Source organism: Atractosteus spatula, chromosome 8 (assembly GCF_055471065.1).
Source record: "Atractosteus spatula isolate fAtrSpa1 chromosome 8, fAtrSpa1.hap1, whole genome shotgun sequence".
In the NCBI taxonomy this organism is placed as follows: Eukaryota; Metazoa; Chordata; class Actinopteri; order Semionotiformes; family Lepisosteidae; genus Atractosteus; species Atractosteus spatula.
In genome coordinates this window covers 53,834,259-53,851,791 of record NC_142713.1, presented here as the reverse complement: position 1 = coordinate 53,851,791, position 17,533 = coordinate 53,834,259, and the positions used below count along the sequence as shown (strand labels likewise).

Genomic DNA, 17,533 nt, shown 5'->3' with positions numbered 1-17,533 from the left:
CCCCGTTCAGGGGTCAGAGTCAGAGAGCCCTTCCCAGCACCCGGCAGGCTGCACTCTCACAAAATAGCTCCGCTGGGCCCTTCCAGCCCTTTAAAGACAGACTGGTGGCTTTGCATAGACGTTAGAGATGATGATGGAAATGACAGCAAAATGATACATTTTCTAGTCTTACTTTTTTGTTCTTTTGTACTATTACAATAAATACAGCAAGCCGTCACCTCAAGGAACTGAGGTGCCAAGCTACCTAATATCATTGTGTTTCCCGGGTTACCTACAGACATTAAGTCATTAGCACAGTTTTTATTACAACCCACTGGTTTCTCCTTAACCAATGGTAAAAGAAAAGAGACACAACATTTTGGCTGTGGAGCCTTCTTCAGGTGAGATACCTCCAGACACCTCAAGCACGCTCCCCAGCTGAAACATTGTCTCTTCTTTCTTTTCAGCATGGAATAAACCTTTACCTGTTCCTTGGTAGCCTATGCATGCTGATGCAGCTACCTACAGTACTTGAACTTCCTAGTCCAATGATGGCCAATGAGCCCCAGTCTCCAATGTATCAGTTCCCTTCAATTGTTAAAGATCTGGGAAGAGGACCAGACCGTCGATCACACTGATCTTGTCATCACTGACCTTGCTGTCCAGTACGACAGCTCTGTAAATGGTTTCTGACAGGGTGTTACGGTTTTCATCTCACCTGTGATCTCAGTTTACCAGATCTTGCTGTGTTATTTCTAAGACCTTAAGAATGGCAAAATGACAAACTCCACAGGACTGTGGCTCCCCAGGACTGGACTGGGCCACTAAACCACCACAGACAGCTGCTCCAGCCAGAAGATAGGGTGCTGTTGGTCATGTTGTCCAACAGCCATGTTATTTCATGAAGCAAAAACCCCATATTTGCAATATAAAGTATAAGACGTAAAAAGGATAACAGGTTTCATGAAGCATTTCGTGAATGAATTTTTCCCCAATTTACAACCATTTTCTTCATCTCTATTCACTGAGATCAGCAAAAGTATCACATGAGTCTAACACTAGACTTAGCCGTGTGTAATAGATGTCACTGTTGTACACTGTATCACTTTTACTGTATACCATGCCTGCTCTGTGTATAGACACAGGTGAATGGATGGGCTGTATAGCTGCTGTGGTGGCAGGGAATAGCTCTCACCTTCCTGTGATAAGTACCTATTGGCCTTCAGCAGTACTCGACAAAGCATTTACAAGAAAAAGCATCAGAATATTTCCTTGCCAATAAACAGACTAATTCATTAGAGCTTTCACCGCCGGCAGTGGTGTGTAGGAGACCTGGGAAATCTATACTGTTAAGAGAGGGGAATTGATTTGTAATTAAAAGGCTGATTGCAGTAATGAAAAAGACCAGAGCTGTAACTACAATCTGATCAATCGGGAGCTCGTCCCAGAGGAGCAAGACTTAATCGCACAGACCGCACTTAACAAGATTGTTCTTATTAAAGTAATTCATGTTTTACACCCCCTGTTTGGCCCTCGCTTGTCTTCCTAGTGTTTAACGGCCACTTGAAGTCAATTCAGCACATTACTTCAACATTAAAGATCAAAGAAACACTAAAAGGATACAGAACAAGTGGAAATTAAAACCAGGTGCATTTAGGGCTGAAAACAGAAGACACTTGTTTTTAAAGAAAGAACAGTGAGTGCACGAAAATAATGGTCCAACCATCCTGATGAAGCCAAACCCCTTGATTCTCTCAGGAAAAGACTTGATGAGACTCTGGAATTTCTAAGTTAATGGGGCAAAACAGGGTAAACGGTTGATACTTGTTTTACATTGTAATATTACACATCAGAAACATTAAGCAGGAGGACTACTGACCTGCATCCCCAACAACTTGCCCCCCGGGGATAGTAAAGACACTCACTCTCTCTCTCTCTCTCTCTCTCTCACCTCGTTGTCTAGCTCAGCACTCCATGAACAACCTATTTAGAGCAGATTCTTTTTGAACAGAAAGCCAGAACACTGTATCTGTTTGAAATTATTTTTGAAAACCGCCAGTGCGTTTCATGGTTCTCATGGGTGCAGCTCTATCATTATCTCTGAAGTGCTGTCTAAACCACCTTCATGAGGAGAACCTCTCTTCAGCTGGTCTTCTGCTCCCCGGAGAGGAAGAGTATCAGAATTTGGTTTGAACTACAGTAAACGGGCCCGGGAAGATAAACCTGTCGTGGCTGTGAAGCCAGTAGCCAGCGAGTGCGACCCAGGACTTAGCGAGGCCCTGAAAGTTCCCTGCTGACAATCTCACATGCTCTGCAGGTTGTCCGTACTCCAGACTCTTCAAAGTACCAATAACCCTAAAATCCTGTTGTCAACTTCCATCTTCAAAAAGCAACGGTCTTGTCTTCTGGGCTGCACAGCCACAGAAGAGGACTGAAATGTAGGGGCTTAAACCCTGAGCTAAGGAGATCCAGAACCCACTGGACCAACAGGTACTGCTCTTCCCTTTGGACCACAATTTCACACCTACACTCCAATATGAAATCTGGGGACACAGTGGCGTTTTTGAAAAGATTAAGAGCTTTAACCCAAATGTCCCAGCTCAAGGCCACTCTGGGCTTACATAAGAAAGAAACATAAGAAGAACATAAGAAAGGTTACAAAAAAGAGGAGGCCATTTGGCCATGCTACCGTTTTGGCAACTGCAAAATAGCACTAAATTGACCCAAGGAGCTCGAGAGAAACCACGGTATCAGCTTCAACACTGTGGCTGGGTAGCGTATTCCGTACTCTCACAACTCTTTTAGTAAAGAAGCGCCTCCTGTTCTCAGTTTTAAATGCACCTCCACACAGTTTCCACTTGTGCTCCCCGGTTTGTGTTTCACCCTTCAGCAGCAGAAACCCGCTGGGTTGACTATGTCACTTCCTCGGAGGGTTTTGAACACTTGTATCATAGGTCTTCTCTGTGCGAGACTAAAGCCGGTTAGTTCCTCCAGCCCGTTAGTGCAGGATATTCCTTTAAGCCCCAGAATATATCTGTTTGCCCTTCTCTGGAGGGATTCCAGAGCGATGAAACGCTTCTCCTTAATGTGCAAAGAGGTTTGGAATAATCTGAGGTGGAACGTGCTATATAAATGTAAGGTATTATTATCACTATTATTATGCAAATGTGCAGCAATGAAAGAGTCAGGTGCACCAGGGTGCCCACCTACAGTGTCGAAGAAAGACATAGCCTCCATCATAAGTCTCGGCGAGACTTACCACAGGCTCTAAAGTATGGTAATGTCTACCCTTTTCTATTTAGATATAATTTAAAAAATAATTGGAAGCCATAAATGTATTGGTAAAAAATGACACTTCTGCAGGAGCTACAGCCCTTATCTCTAATGAGTCCTTCCAGTCAAGTCCCAAGGTGCCAGTACTCTTTCTTGCATATGAAGATGTTTAAGCGAGCGACGCCAGAACCTGTCTGCGGCACAGTGGGTTTGGAGAAAGGGGGCTGCTGGCGCTGCCGGGCGCGGCGGGACACGGGGCGGCAATTGCAGAGGGGCGAAGTGAGAGCCAGTGCAATTACACACCCTGCACAGATCAACAGCCTGGGCGGGGCTGCGACTGAGTCACCTGCAGAAAGGGAGCCGAGCTCTATGCACTGCCAGGGGATCGGATCATAAGGATTTATGCCTCCTTCTTGGAACGTTTCCACTATAAACTGCAAATATTTTGATTTCCTAAAACAACTACAACCGCTCAGTTGCAAGACCCCAAGAGTAAAGTGAAGCACAGCTCACAGTCCAGCCTGCTTTGCCTCAGTATTGCTTGTTGGTTGCAGTTAAAAAAACTTGAGCATTTTATACGGTGCTTTTTTTCCATGGTGAAGACCAAGAAACAACAGTGGAAAAAGCCAAAAGGTTTTTAAAATGCAGGCAAATGATTGCTCACTGCAGGGGGTTGGGATCACAGCAGAATTGATTTTAATTTTTTTTCTGGAGGGGATGCCTTATATCTTAGGCGTGTGTAAAATCTGCCATACCCAGTCCTGACACATTTTCTCCCCAGCTTACCACAACTCTCCTTTTGAAGAAAGGGAGCTGCGCAGCTCTTAATCTCATTGTAACACACGAAGCATGCTTTTGTTGCGAGGACGTTAAACTGTTACATGCGGAGCTGAATGCTATCTGCACACAAGACATGGGGCCCCGAGCAGCGATTAAAGAGCCGTCTTTCCGAATGGAGGATTGGCGAAGGGGGCTTCTGGAGCGCGACGTATCCCAGCACGTTTGACTCGTGTCTGTTCGAACAGGAGCTCCTCAAAAACCAGGCCCGTGAAATCTGATACAGTCAGATTGGCAGTGCTCCCAATGCAAATTTGAGAAAGGAAGCACAGGGGATAACGTAGATTTGCGCAGAAAGAACAGAAGTCTCACCGCTGCACATGGCTTATAATCCAATACCAGAGCAAGAGGCTAACCGAAAAGTTGTGAACCTGGCGTAAAAGGTGCTGTCATCAACTGCATGACACGAGAGAACGCTATAAACACGCCTTCATCAATTTACTTCGGCGCAATGTTCTCTCGCATCACAAATTTGATGACAACACAATTTTTGATTCCTCTTCTACCCGTAGAAGGCCAGCCATAAATAAGGAATTTCTCATTCTTGATAGACTACTGTGAGCTTGCTTTCTGAGCGTACTCCACATGGGCTACACAACTATAAGGGCCTCTATATTTCACTAAACCGCTATTTTACATTGCTCAATAACTCTGTAGACTGTGAAGTACCAGACTGCGTGAATAAGGTCAGCATGAGTAGGCTGCAAAAGGAACGGGTAAAGATTTATTCCATGCTGAAAAGAGACACAACATTTCAGCTGTGGATCCTTCTTCAGGCGTGAATAAGAACGAGACTCTTAAGCAGCCTTGGGGAGTAGTGGTGAGGGCTCTGGTCTTGTAACTAAAACGGTGGGGCACTGCTATTGCACTCTTGAACCAGGTATCTCAGTCAGATTCCTTTAGTGCAATACCCATCCATCCATTTTCTAACCACTTCAGCCAATTCAAGCTCACGGGGGAGCCGGAGCCTGTTCTGGTAAGCAACGGGTGCCAGGCAGGACACACCCTGGACGGGACACAGACACAAACACACACACATACCCAGAAGCCCATTAACCTACCAGCATATCTTTGGACTGTGGTAGGAACCCCACATGAACACAGGGGGAACATACAAACTCCACACAGACAGCATCCCAGGAATTTAATCCAGGGTCCCATCACTGCGCCACCGTACCACATAATACGACCCCCCCCGCATAAGTGGACACAAGTGGATATTGCTTTGCATAAAAGTGTTAGCCAAATAAAATACTAATAGATTTCCAATACTACATCACTGGAGCACAGGGTGTTGTTTAAGGCTCCTTCAGCTCACTGCTAGACACACCGCACCCGTCTGAATGAGGTCTTGTCTCATAGGGCGTCTCCTCAGTACTCTACACTCCAGCTCGGATCGTGGACCTCGGCTCCAGGGGGGCTCCCTGTCCCCCTGCACATTGCTGGAGGGTGCCGGAAGAGGGAGGATGCAGTGCCAGTACCCTCCAGGGTCTCCAAAACACCCTCCCAAATCCCTGCCTTGCTGTTATCTAGCAGAGCAGAACAGTCTCGCCCGGCTCTCAACACACACACACACACACACACACACACACACACACACACACACTCGGTAAGTGCCTCTCGCTTTTCACCTTTGACGCACACACAGCGTTTTGAAAAATAAAACAGGAGGATGAATATGAGAGCCGGAACAGCCGCTGTGTTGGGCTTTTGTCTGCGTCCCCCAGATAAGGCTGGCACGGACAGCTGGCTGGTAATCTGCATGCGGACTGGCACATCCCGAGCTGTGCCCACACCAGCCTCATCCCCTGCACAGCTTGCACTGCCCCAGGCACCAGTTACCCCGGCAGGGGAACGGAAGCCCGTGACACAGCAGGGTACGTGCTGGACCGAACGGAGTGCAGTGTCTTGGTCGAGCGGACCCCCTTGTCTGAGGGTAAACTCTGAAAAACTCCAGGACTCCGACACCTACCTCACACGGCTGCCTTATTACACTCTTACATTTAGATTATAGGTGTAGCTTAGTCCTTCTAAAACTCCTCTATTCATTTGCAGATTTCGGCTTTCCACATCTCTCCCCCTGTTCTCCGCGAGTTTGGGCTCTCATTCTCACCTGCTTTATGCCCATTTCCTCCTGCTCCCCACCTCTTCTTAACTACTCTCTCTCTCTCTCTTTTGTTCTCCTATGCTTTATTTATCTACTTTCCCTCTCTCCCTAACAACTGAAAAGGGCTCCAGAGGCAAAACGTTTCATTTCTTTACCTTTAAGCCTGGAATGAACTTTTACCTGTGCCTATATATAGCTTATACCCACACCTGATGGACAGGCTAAAGCTGCTCTTGTACCAGTGTGTGTAGGGCTGCTCTGACACAGCTGACCTATCCAGTCGAGGCCTCTACTGTCAAGACGAATTCGGACACATTTAAAAAATCCCGGGTAAGACTGCAGAACCACTTTCATGCGACTTCAACACAAAAAACGAGGTTTTACATCTTAATTACATGTATGCCCAGCTATAAATTCAAAGCTCAGGTCAAAATGTACAGTATGTGTATTTGGTTCTGGTTTTGTACAGCGAGACCTGCGAGTCAGTTGTCTCAGATGAGCCTTTTCCCTCAGCGAACCCGCACGACGCCGTACGGAAAACCGCGGGAATTCGACTAACCAGCAGATGTGAGTACCCCGCCGCCACAGGGCCGTGGGAAAGACCCCCGAGCCGTGTTCCTGCTGTCCAGCCGTGCCCCCTCAGGAGGTACTTGGATGAGGTCCAGTCGCACCGAACCAGCCGGGCCACAGCCTCCTTGTGGCCCCGTGACGCGCTTCCCGCCACACGCCGCTTTCCGGTTCCGGTAGTAACGGATTTTGATTCTGATCCGTTACAAAGCGGTCCCGCTTTAAATAGTGTGATTGGGGGGAAAGGATTTTAAAATTAATCTTTACTGCGTTGTTCTAGTTTATTGACTTCCTATGGAGAAATATAGTTATTATCCTATTGTTTTTTTTGTACGGACGTTAACACACTGATACGCACCGCGGCGATGTGGCCGACTGCGGGACCGGCGGGTCGCCCACTCTGAAGCGGAGCGTCTCTCTGAAGAGACAACACCCGCAGAGTGGATTTCTGTCCCTGGAACCTCGTGTACGGAACAGAAAGAGAAAAAAAAAAACACTTAACACCCGACACGTTATGGGTTTTTTTTTTCTTTCTACCTCTGTACTACTTTTCAACGTTGAATTAACCTCTACTCGTTCGTGGGGCAGCCCGCGCGCAGGGGGAATTGGCCTCATTTAAAATGAACGTTCGTTTGAGCGGACTAAAAAATACATTTTTAACAAGTCATCAGCTCTATGTCAGAATCTTTTGGAAGGGTTTTTTTTTTTTACATTTTAAGAATAGTGTAATAAGTGAATTGGATATATTTTTCTCCGCTATCGCGAGTTGTGTGTTCTACCGTGGCTGTCTTTAAAAAAAAAAAAGGACGCGAGCTGCCTCTTTATTAACCGATGCCTTAATTTCCGCCCCATTGTTCAGCCGAGCGGAGACGAGCATCCAGAATGAAGGCAGCAGGAGGCGAAGGGGGGTGCCCCGTGAGGATAGCGGCACCGTGTGTGTGTGGGAGAGTGTGCAGAGGTCACCACTGGGTGACGGGGCGCTGTTACAGCCGGGCCTCATCGCCGCGGTTCTCCCTAGTTGACAACCGTGATTGATCACTTCGCACCCGGCCGACAGCGAGTGTGTGCGCAGGGAGGGGGGGAGAGTGACCGTGAGAGTGGGGATAATCCATCGCATTTGGTATTGAGAAGAACGCGTTGCCCCCTTTACTGAAACCTTTGCAAGCTGTCGTGGAAACGCCTTATAAATAATAAATTAACGACAAGCATGTGTTCGACGCTGATCCGGACCGCGTTTAATAATTGTAATTCTGTGGGGATAACAAAGGGTTAAACGCAAATCTCTCCCCCCCCCCCACACACACACTCACTCCTGGTATGGAGAGGACAGACACAAAAGAATTCATATTTCGATCCAGAGCCAGGAGAGACTGGAGTGCTGTTTCACGGGAAATGGTGAGCACGCTAATGAACTCTCTCCTGGAGTTCAGTCTAAAACTCTCCGGTTATCATTAGCGGCGCTCTCGTCCAGCGGTGAACAGCGCAGCGCTACAGCGGCAGTGCTCGCTACGCACTCGGCAGAATCATCAGAGCTCCAAAAATGAGTTTCGCCCCGGTCAGACCCAGCAGCAACACAGCTCTTCCCTTCCATATCCCTCATTACACGGAGAGCTTTTTTTAAAAAAAAAAAAACCCCAACAACATCTATTTTATAGATGGGTCCTTTACACATTTACGAGATGTGTCATGTTTAAATGCAGGCTTTGTTTGCCCGATTCCACGCGTCTGTACACGCCGAGCCCAGAGCTTTCCACGAGCGTGACGTTTCCACTGACTTGTCTGTATGCGCGGGGATCCGGGTCCTTGACTACCTCGGCCAGTAGGGGTCTCTTCCTCATAACCACCCTGTCCACACCCTGCTGGGCCGCAATTATAGTACGCTATATTAGGCCATATGCATCAGCAAAGTTTTAGGGTTACTTCTCCCGATTTTCATTTGAATCATATCAATGCAAACTAACAAAATAAGAAACGCAAAAGTCATAAATACTGTACTGGAATTACAGAACGTGCCTTGACCAGCGCTGAAAATATTCCACGTCGCGTTTCAAAGAAAGTCGTCTTTTGACACGTCTCTTCTTTTACGGAAGGAAAAGCCCTTAACAAGGTCACTGACAGCCATGCTAACATCGAAAACAAAAAAAAAGGAATAAATATTCCGCCTCGTCCAAAAATAGCTTTGGTAGTTTGTATTGCTTCAGTCACCTGACCTTTCATTGACACTTTCTGTGTCACTTCCACCCAGCAGATTAGAACTTGGGACGCAGGCAGACGCGTGTTAAAATATAGCTGGAGCTCCCTGATGCTGAGCAGCACAGCCGGTGGGACCTGGGCTTGAGTGCAGCACTATCTGTTCAGCTCCTTTGTAAAGTGTTGTAAAAATTTCAGTAGATTATCTCCCATTCGGAGGAGGTTCTTGAAAGAAGAGCATCCTGTACAGAGGGATACCCACAGTGTTTGCCTCCCTGTCTTCAACACAGCAGGGCCAAACATTTCCCAGCTTTTAGGCAGCGTCTCAAAGCCCTTCAGACTACAATTAACAGCGCCAGGATGGAGTGCCAAGACAAATGCACACTGGGTCTAGCGGTACAAAGCACCACTTTCTCCAGATATATGTACCAGTCCCTTGATGTTTTACCACTGAAAGTTGATGGTCCAAAAATAACACAATTGTACATTCACCATATCTTGCTCAATTACCCTTCGGGATCAATAAAGTCTTACCTATCTATCATTTAAAGGAAAGCAAGAAAAACTGCACGACCTATCAGTGTTGTATATTGCAAAAAAACAACTCTGTTGAAAATAACTGCACATTTTTTTAACTGTACCATGATCACCATTCTTCCAACCCAGTAATGATTCTCCCAGTAATGTGGCCCTCGGGTGTGAGTTAGCATTCCAATCCAGTTTTCTGACCTCATATCTGGGTGTTTTGTACCATCCCATTAACATTGAACAGCACCGTCAGTACTGGCATGTCTGTTTTTGTAGCTGTTACTGCAGTTGCCGAAGGCTGCTGATCTTTTGCTTTAGATCTTCAGACTGCTCTCTGACTCTGACAGAAGTGGTTTGCTTCCGCGCAAAGCCTGTCCTCGAGTAGCCTGTGCTAATGAAGCTGACTTCGAGAAGCTTCTACGAGCTTTTCCGAGGTTCAGTGAAAGCAACCGGACGACTAAAACGCGTTGCCAAATGAAATCCATCTCATTTATTTTCAAAAGACACACAGGGTGAGTAGCAGCCCAGATAGACATCAGGTATTTAGAAAAATGTACAATTAAAGCAAAGCACTTTGGTCAAGACCACAACAGTAAGCCTCCCCCTGGGGATCTGAGTCTAGGATCAGTACAGAGCTCCACACTGCTGCCCCAGGATTGCAAGAGCAGAACAACAAGGCCCTATTGCACTAGTTAGGGTACCGTCCATCGTTAGAGTTGGCTGTTCTAGGACCTACACATTTAGTGGCCTGCGAGTTTCAGACAGCCCCTGGAAGGAAAGCTCGGCAACACTATGCCTAGCACCCATTCCTACAACTGGGCTCACTGGAACTCACAGGGCACATCATTATTCCACCTTCAGTTAACCATCCAGGAAGCCACTTTTTCAAGAGAGACCTCAAGAAGGCAGCGACAACAAGGCACAAACCTAAACCCCCTCACTCGCACACTTCAACAATAAACACACAGCCGTGCGGTGACATGCGTCGGAACATTATGCTGGATGTTATCGGCAGTCTCTCAGCCACGTCCGCTGTACGCAGGGCCTGAGCCTCTGTCGGCTCCAGCTGCAGGGAGGAAGTGTGGAGGAGCCGACCAGCCAGCTGGATCTTTTCTCTGTCATATACAGTACTCATCTGTTGTGCATAGCAGGAGAGTATGTTTTAGACAGCAACCGATAATCAACAGCAAAAGCAGCTGTTGTACTTGTAGCAGTAGCAGCAGTATCAGGTGTTGTATTTATAGCAGTAACAGCAGTATCAGATGTTGTACCTGTATTTATAGCAGTAGCAGCAGTAGCAGCAGTATCAGGTGTTGTATTTATAGTAGTAACAGCAGTATCAGATGTTGTATTTATAGCAGTAGCAGCAGTAGCAGGTGCTGTACGTGTAGCAGTAGCAGCAGTAGCAGGTGTTGCATTTATAGCAGTAACAGCAGTATCAAGTGTTGTACTTGTAGCAGTAGCAGGAGTATCAGGTGCTGTACGTGTAGCAGTAGCAGCAGTAGCAGGTGTTGCACTTGTAGCAGTAACAGCAGTATCAAGTGTTGTGCTTGTAGCAGTAGCAGCAGAATCAGGTGTTGCATTTATAGCAGTAGCAGCAGTATCAGGTGTTGTATTTATAGCAGTAGCAGTATCAGGTGTTGCATTTATAGCAGTAGCAGCAGTATCAAGTGTTGTACTTGTAGCAGTAGCAGGAGTATCAGGTGTTGTATGTGTAGCAGTAACAGCAGTATCAGGTGTTGTACGTGTAGCAGTAACATCAATATCAGGTACTGTACTTGTAGCAGTAGCAGCAGTATCAGGTGTTGTATTTATAGCAGTAACAGCAGTATCAGATGTTGTACGTGTAGCAGTAGCAGCAGTATCAGGTGTTGTACTTGTAGCAGTAGCAGCAGTATCAGGTGTTGTACTTGTAGCAGTAGCAGCAGTATCAGGTACTGTACTTGTAGCAGTTGCAGCAGTATCAGGTGCTGTACTTGTAGCAGTAGCAGCAGTATCAGGTGTTGTATTAATATTAGTAAACAGGAGTATCAAGTGTTGTACCTGTGGCAGTAGCAAGAGTATCAGGAGTTGTACCTGTAGCAGTAGCAAGAGTATCAGGTGTTGTTCGTGTAGCAGTAACAGCAGTATCAGGTGTTGTATGTGTAGCAGTAACATTAATATCAGGTACTGTACTTGTAGCAGTAGCAGCAGTATCAGGTGTTTTACTTGTAGCAGTGGCAGGTGTTGTACTTGTAGCAGTAGCAGCAGTATCAGGTGCTGTATGTGTAGCAGTAGTAGCAGTAGCAGGTGTTGTACTTGTAGCAGTAGCAGCAGTAGCAGGTGTTGTACTTGTAGCAGTAGCAGCAGTATCAGCTGCTGCACGTGTAGCAGTAGCAGCAGTAGCAGGTGTTGTACGTGTAGCAGTAGCAGCAGTAGCAGGTGTTGTATCTACAGTAGTAACAGGAGTATCAGGTGTTGTACTTGTAGCAGTAGCAGCAGTAGCAGGTGTTGTACGTGTAGCAGTAGCAGCAGTAGCAGGTGTTGTATCTATAGTAGTAACAGGAGTATCAGGTGCTGTACTTGTAGCAGTAGCAGCAGTATCAGGTGCTGTACGTGTAGCAGTAGCAGCAGTATCAGGTGCTGTACGTGTAGCAGTAGCAGCAGTAGCAGGTGTTGTATCTATAGTAGTAACAGGAGTATCAGGTGCTGTACTTGTAGCAGTAGCAGCAGTATCAGGTGCTGTACGTGTAGCAGTAGCAGCAGTAGCAGGTGTTGAACTGTGCAGCAGATGCAGTAACAGAATGTTATTTGTTACTTGGTTGTGGAATACTGTTCCCCTTGTTATAACAATTCTCCATTGTAAATAATCATGTTTCCCGAGTCCAAAGATAATGCATCCCTTTAAAAAAATATTCTCAGAAGTACCCCCTACACAAGTCTTCAAGGGGACATGCTCGACAATTACTCCTGGACATCCACAGCCCTGCGGGGTTTGTAGTAGTCCATCAAAATAACCCACCACTGTGTGGCTGGAGAAAATGGCAGTTGAGAGCCACTAAACCAACAGCAGAGTCAGGTAAAGTACTGAGGATGTGTGGGGCTCAGGGGGTTGGTGCCAGCCAGTCTGGCCAGATCAGGGTTCCTGCGTGGGGTGTCCAGGAGGTGTGCGTTGGGGGGCGCACACTGACACACGGCCTTGATCGCAGCTGGCTTGCCTGCCTTGAAACGGACAGGGCTTGACCAGTGGCACTGTGCTTGTCTTTGGCCATGCTCTTTGACCATTTTATTTTTAAAATTGAAACCCTAAACGTGACACAGCCCTTATACAGTAATACTGCTATTTAATTTGACTTCTAACGGGGCTTTCATAAGGCAGTAAAAAAGTAATAACATATTGAAAGATAAAAGAATAATATTGAATCATCAGCACATATCATGGACAATTACATTTTTGATCCAGACAACAATGGCTGATCTAAAAAGCTAAATTAGAGCTGCATGTTTGAGCACAGAAACATCTGGGAATTCTGCTTGTTTCCATGGATCTGCAGATGCTTTCGTCTTCGAGACAGTCACTGTGGACAGGACCTCACTCTCCCATGTCTTTTGGTGGAATGAGTGCTGCGGGGTTCAGTCACAGGATCACACACAGTGACCCAGGGGCTGACCCACAGAACCACGGGACCCGCCTGCCTCCCTGCGGCACAAAGTATCGCTGTCTTTCGAATGTCTGAAAGGGGAATATTGGGTTTGGGAGAGCACACAGTAGCAGGAACGGTGTGCAATCATTTTTCAGCGCCGGTCACCACCCCCCAGTAACACAACTCTAAAAGACTCTTGACGGGCAGGGAGATCAGTCTGTGTCCAGCTGATGCTACTGTCCTAGATCGTCTATGATATTTTTAGCCGTGTGTCTGTTTGTGTGTGAACGTGCGCCTGCAACTATCACAAAACGCTTTCCACAGCAAACACAGGGAGCGAGGGTGTTTATTACGGGGCAGAATCAGACAGCACACACACCCCCCCTTCTTTCAACACTACCTCCGCTCCCTTTCTGTCTCCATCTCCTCTCTCCTCTCTCTCATTCTCATTCAGAGGTGCATCCCAGGAGAGGCTACATGACATGGATTGGCCCCAGCAATGACAACGGAAACACCACCATCTCTTCTTAATCTTTCACTGCCCCCCCCCCCTCCCTCTTGCATTGTGGAAATGGAAAACAACTGTCTCCCCAGTATTGCCGGTATTTTTCACACTACGCGGGGAACAGTGCCAACACTCAGAGTTGACACTCTTTCTGCTCCGTCGAAGATTCAAGCATGCTTTTTGTTCTTCAGGAATGACTGTTGCTGTCACAATTGTTGCTGAATCAGAGATGGATAAGCAGCACATGTATTCCCAGATAAAATCACTCTTTCTGCCTTTCCTCTGGTTCCTACTGTATCTCCGTATCTCTCCTGCTCCCCTCTCCCTCTCCCAGATGCCAGGGTACATCGTGGGGAAGGCTGTTCACGTCAAGTGGATACATCAGGTGTTTCCAAGGAGGAGACAACAGATATCCAACATCCAGAACTAGCATTTAGCATGACATTTCCTCACTCCAACCCCTGACTCTCTGCCTTTATTTTCCTCTCCTCATCTCAATTCATTTTGATTAAAAAAGTACTGTCACAGCTTCAGGAACAGATCACAAAAGGTGAAAACCTACAATTTATAGGGAAAGGTACAAACTCCTCTTTTGAGGTGCAATATTAATAAAGGATCAAGGAAGATAACAAAGAGATGTCCAGGACACACTCTCCTGCTCCCTGTCTCTGCTGTCAGTGCGCCGGCAGCACTCACCCCTGTCCTCATCCCGACGGCTCTCTCCGGGCTGTACGGGTTTGGTAACGGGAATCCAGAAGTATTCCCGCAAAACAGTGTAGCGGGAAATCATTATATCGCTTTTTCTTTCTTTGCAAATCTCTCTCGACTCCGAACGGTGTTCAGCATCTGAGCTCTTGCAGTTTTGCCTCAGGACTGCACTCCTACACAGAGCACCAATACCAACTCAAAGCTCAACAGCAGCAGTGCTCGGAATACCAATAATATTAATAATCATCTTTATTATATTCCAGTTTTTAAACTAAAGGTGCTTGTTTGCTACCGTTTTTTTGGAGCGTTTTGAAAACACGGAGGATGAGAGTGAGGCACTGAGGTTCACCAACTGTTACAGCACCAGCATCTCCCCAAAAAACTGCACAGTCTGTCGTGCACCAGCCTGCTCAGCCCTGAAGTCTCCCCTCATGTTTTCAGACACAAGCCGTGCTGCCTAAGCTCTTAAAAATGACAATTCCTGTCCTCTCATTCCCTTCTGTGCATGTGCACATCCATCGTAATGGTGTGGGAGTGTGAGGAGAACACGGAGCATTTTATCATCGCTGGTTTCACAGAGGCTTTTAAAACATAAAAGACGAGCAGGTCAAGTCGCTTGACCAGCCACACACTCTGTTCCACTGTGGGAGCTACAGCCCCCCAGCATCACACACATACACACACACACACGCTGCACAATGCACTACTTTCCATTCTGAGACCGGAAACAAAAAGACACACAAATCCGTGCTGTCCTTCGCTCCTGTGTCTGCAAGCCTTTTTGGGGTACTCACCATGGTACTCGTGTCCCGGAATGTACGTGGTGGGGTTCCCGGCGATCTGCAACGTGATCAGCACCTCTCCCGAGTCTGTGCCCCCCTCCAGCTCCCCGTGATGCGTGCACAGGAAGAAGAAGGGGTTGAAACGGGGGTAGAAGCCTGCAGGGGGGGTCCCCAAATCCGCATGGCTCCTCCCCAGCGCCAGGGCCAGGAGGGCGTAAGTCAGGGCTGCCCCCAGAGCTAAGAGCGCCATCCCCCCGGAAGAGACACGCGGCGCACCCCACACAGAACGAGGGAGAGGGAGAGAGAGGTGTGCTGGGGTGGAAGGAAGGCAGAGTCCCCCAAGAGGGACCGAGGGAGAGCCCCACACAGACAAGAGTTGGCTCGCCGGAGAGAGTTAGGGTGCCTACAGCTGACTGGGTCGGAGTGAGTTTGCAGCCCAAGCTGGCTTGTAGCGCTGGCTGGCACTGACTAGCCTGCCTCTTCTCCCCACTCGCAGGCTGGCTCCCTGACTGACTGACCGACCGACCGAAAGAGTGAGTCTGGCTGGTCACTGCCTCCTTCCTCTCTCCCTCCAGTAGCTGGGAGTTGAGAGCCTGTCTGCGCTGTCCTGCTCAGCTCTTAAATACCCAGCCTATCCCCCCCACCCCCCCCCTCCGCCCTCCCTCCCTCTCCGTGCAAACACCAGCCCCACACGTGCAGCAGAGAGAGAGAGAGCAAGACACCTCCCTCCACTCATCCCTCCCTCTTTCCTCAGTCTGTCATTCTCTCCCTGCCTCTCTCCCTGCCCCTACCCTATCTTTATCTCCCTATCACTCCCTGTATTTATTTCTCTCCAAATTCCCGACATCCTCTCCCGCCTGCCTGCTCGCCTCTTTCACTTGTTCCCTTGCAATCCCTGTCTGCCAGCGTTTCAGCACTTCTTTTAGCCAAGTTTGCCGATCCGCCTCTCTTTGCCTCTCTCGTTTGTCCTTTCTTCTCTTCCCCTCCAGGCTTCTCTCTTCCTCTCCTCCCTGGTGTCACACCTCCTCCCCCCATATCCTCTCACCTCGTTCTGCCTTCGCGCTGCTTTCTGTGACGATGCCTCCCTCTTTCTCTCCTTCTCTGGGCCCAGCTTCATGTCTCTTTTCTTCCTCCTTTTTTTCCATCCGATATTCCAAACTTCGCTCCCTCTCTCCCCCCTCCCTCTCCCTCTGTTCTGAATTAACTCGCCACTCCAGCAGCACTTTCTCAGCTGATAATAGTGTTTACCCCTCTCTCTCCAGCTCCCTAAATATCTTCCTTGCTCACCAGCGTGCAGCCATCTGCTCTGTAGCTCCTTCTTTCTCCCTGTCTCCGAGAGGAGACAGACCGTTTCCCTCATTTTCCAGCAGGTCTGGCTCTCCAGCCCCAGCTCTCTTAATTCCACTCTGAAAAGACACAGAAAAAGGCTCTTGATGAAGAAACCCGAGGGCCGCGCACAGCCGGATGCCCTAGGGACACTCATGTTCTGCAGCCAGTGGATGGAAATGAGGAACGGGGCTCGGCTCGGGCATGGTCAGCCTGAACAGACTGGGCACAGGTTTGCAGATTCCACAGGCTCAAACCCCTTCTTGCAGCTCCCTCCCCATTTCTTTATTTCTAACTCTTCTGCTCGTCACCCCTGAGCCCAGACACAACTAGAACTGAAACAGTCACAGAGCAGACTGCATTCATTTCAGGGGGTCAGGGACATTGGTGGAGGGCAACATGAAGGCATAGCACTTGGCTGCCTTACAGTTCAAGGGTCTCGCATTTCATTTCAGTCCCTGGCATCTGTCTGTGTGGTGTTTGCATGTTCTCACCGTGTCTTGTGAGGCATTTCCTTGTTGTTGTTCTTTTCTTCTGTGTGAAAGACAAGTGCACTCTCACTCCATGCCACAGGCTTTACCAGGATAACTGGATACGAGAATACCACAGGATAGTTGGTTACTCCCGGAGGGATGATGAGTAAGTGAATCAAGGACTTGCCACTCAGGTGGGTTAAGAGCAGTGCATGTATTTATATGTGGCAGAGGGGAGTCATCTGGCATCACACAACTTTTTCCCCCTTTCCTCATCCAAACCCAGGACCTGAGCCAAGAGCACCAGACCCCCCAGAACATGTGACACAGCCAAACTTGTCTGTGACGGATTTTCAGGCCAGCCCAGAAGACCATGCAGCTGAAATAATGAAATAAGAGTCTGTGTGCCAGGGAGGGAGGAAGGGAGCAGGGGTACACACACTGGCACACTGGGCACACAATATGGTCTGGTGACAGCAGGCTGCCCTCCAGTCTTCACCCTTTTCCCAGCAGCCCCTGCTGTCCTATGGATCATGTGACAGAGAGCTGCAGCACGGTGAGGCACCGAGAAATCGCTAGAAGCTTGAAGGTGCAGGGTATCCTTATCACAAGATTTATTCTTCATGCACAAGCTA

The 17,533-nt window shown here is 48.0% G+C and overlaps 1 protein-coding gene across 1 annotated transcript in view; it reads right to left on the bottom strand.

Moving 5' to 3' along the window:
• Positions 1-15,637, bottom strand: part of reln (reelin) — a 183,157-nt gene extending 167,520 nt beyond the window's left edge. The window contains exon 1 of the mRNA XM_088922975.1: positions 15,112-15,637. Within this exon, the coding sequence (XP_088779101.1) occupies positions 15,112-15,349 (238 nt within the window). The 5' untranslated portion in view covers positions 15,350-15,637. The remainder of the gene's footprint in view (positions 1-15,111) is intronic.
• Positions 15,638-17,533: the final 1,896 nt, after the last annotated feature.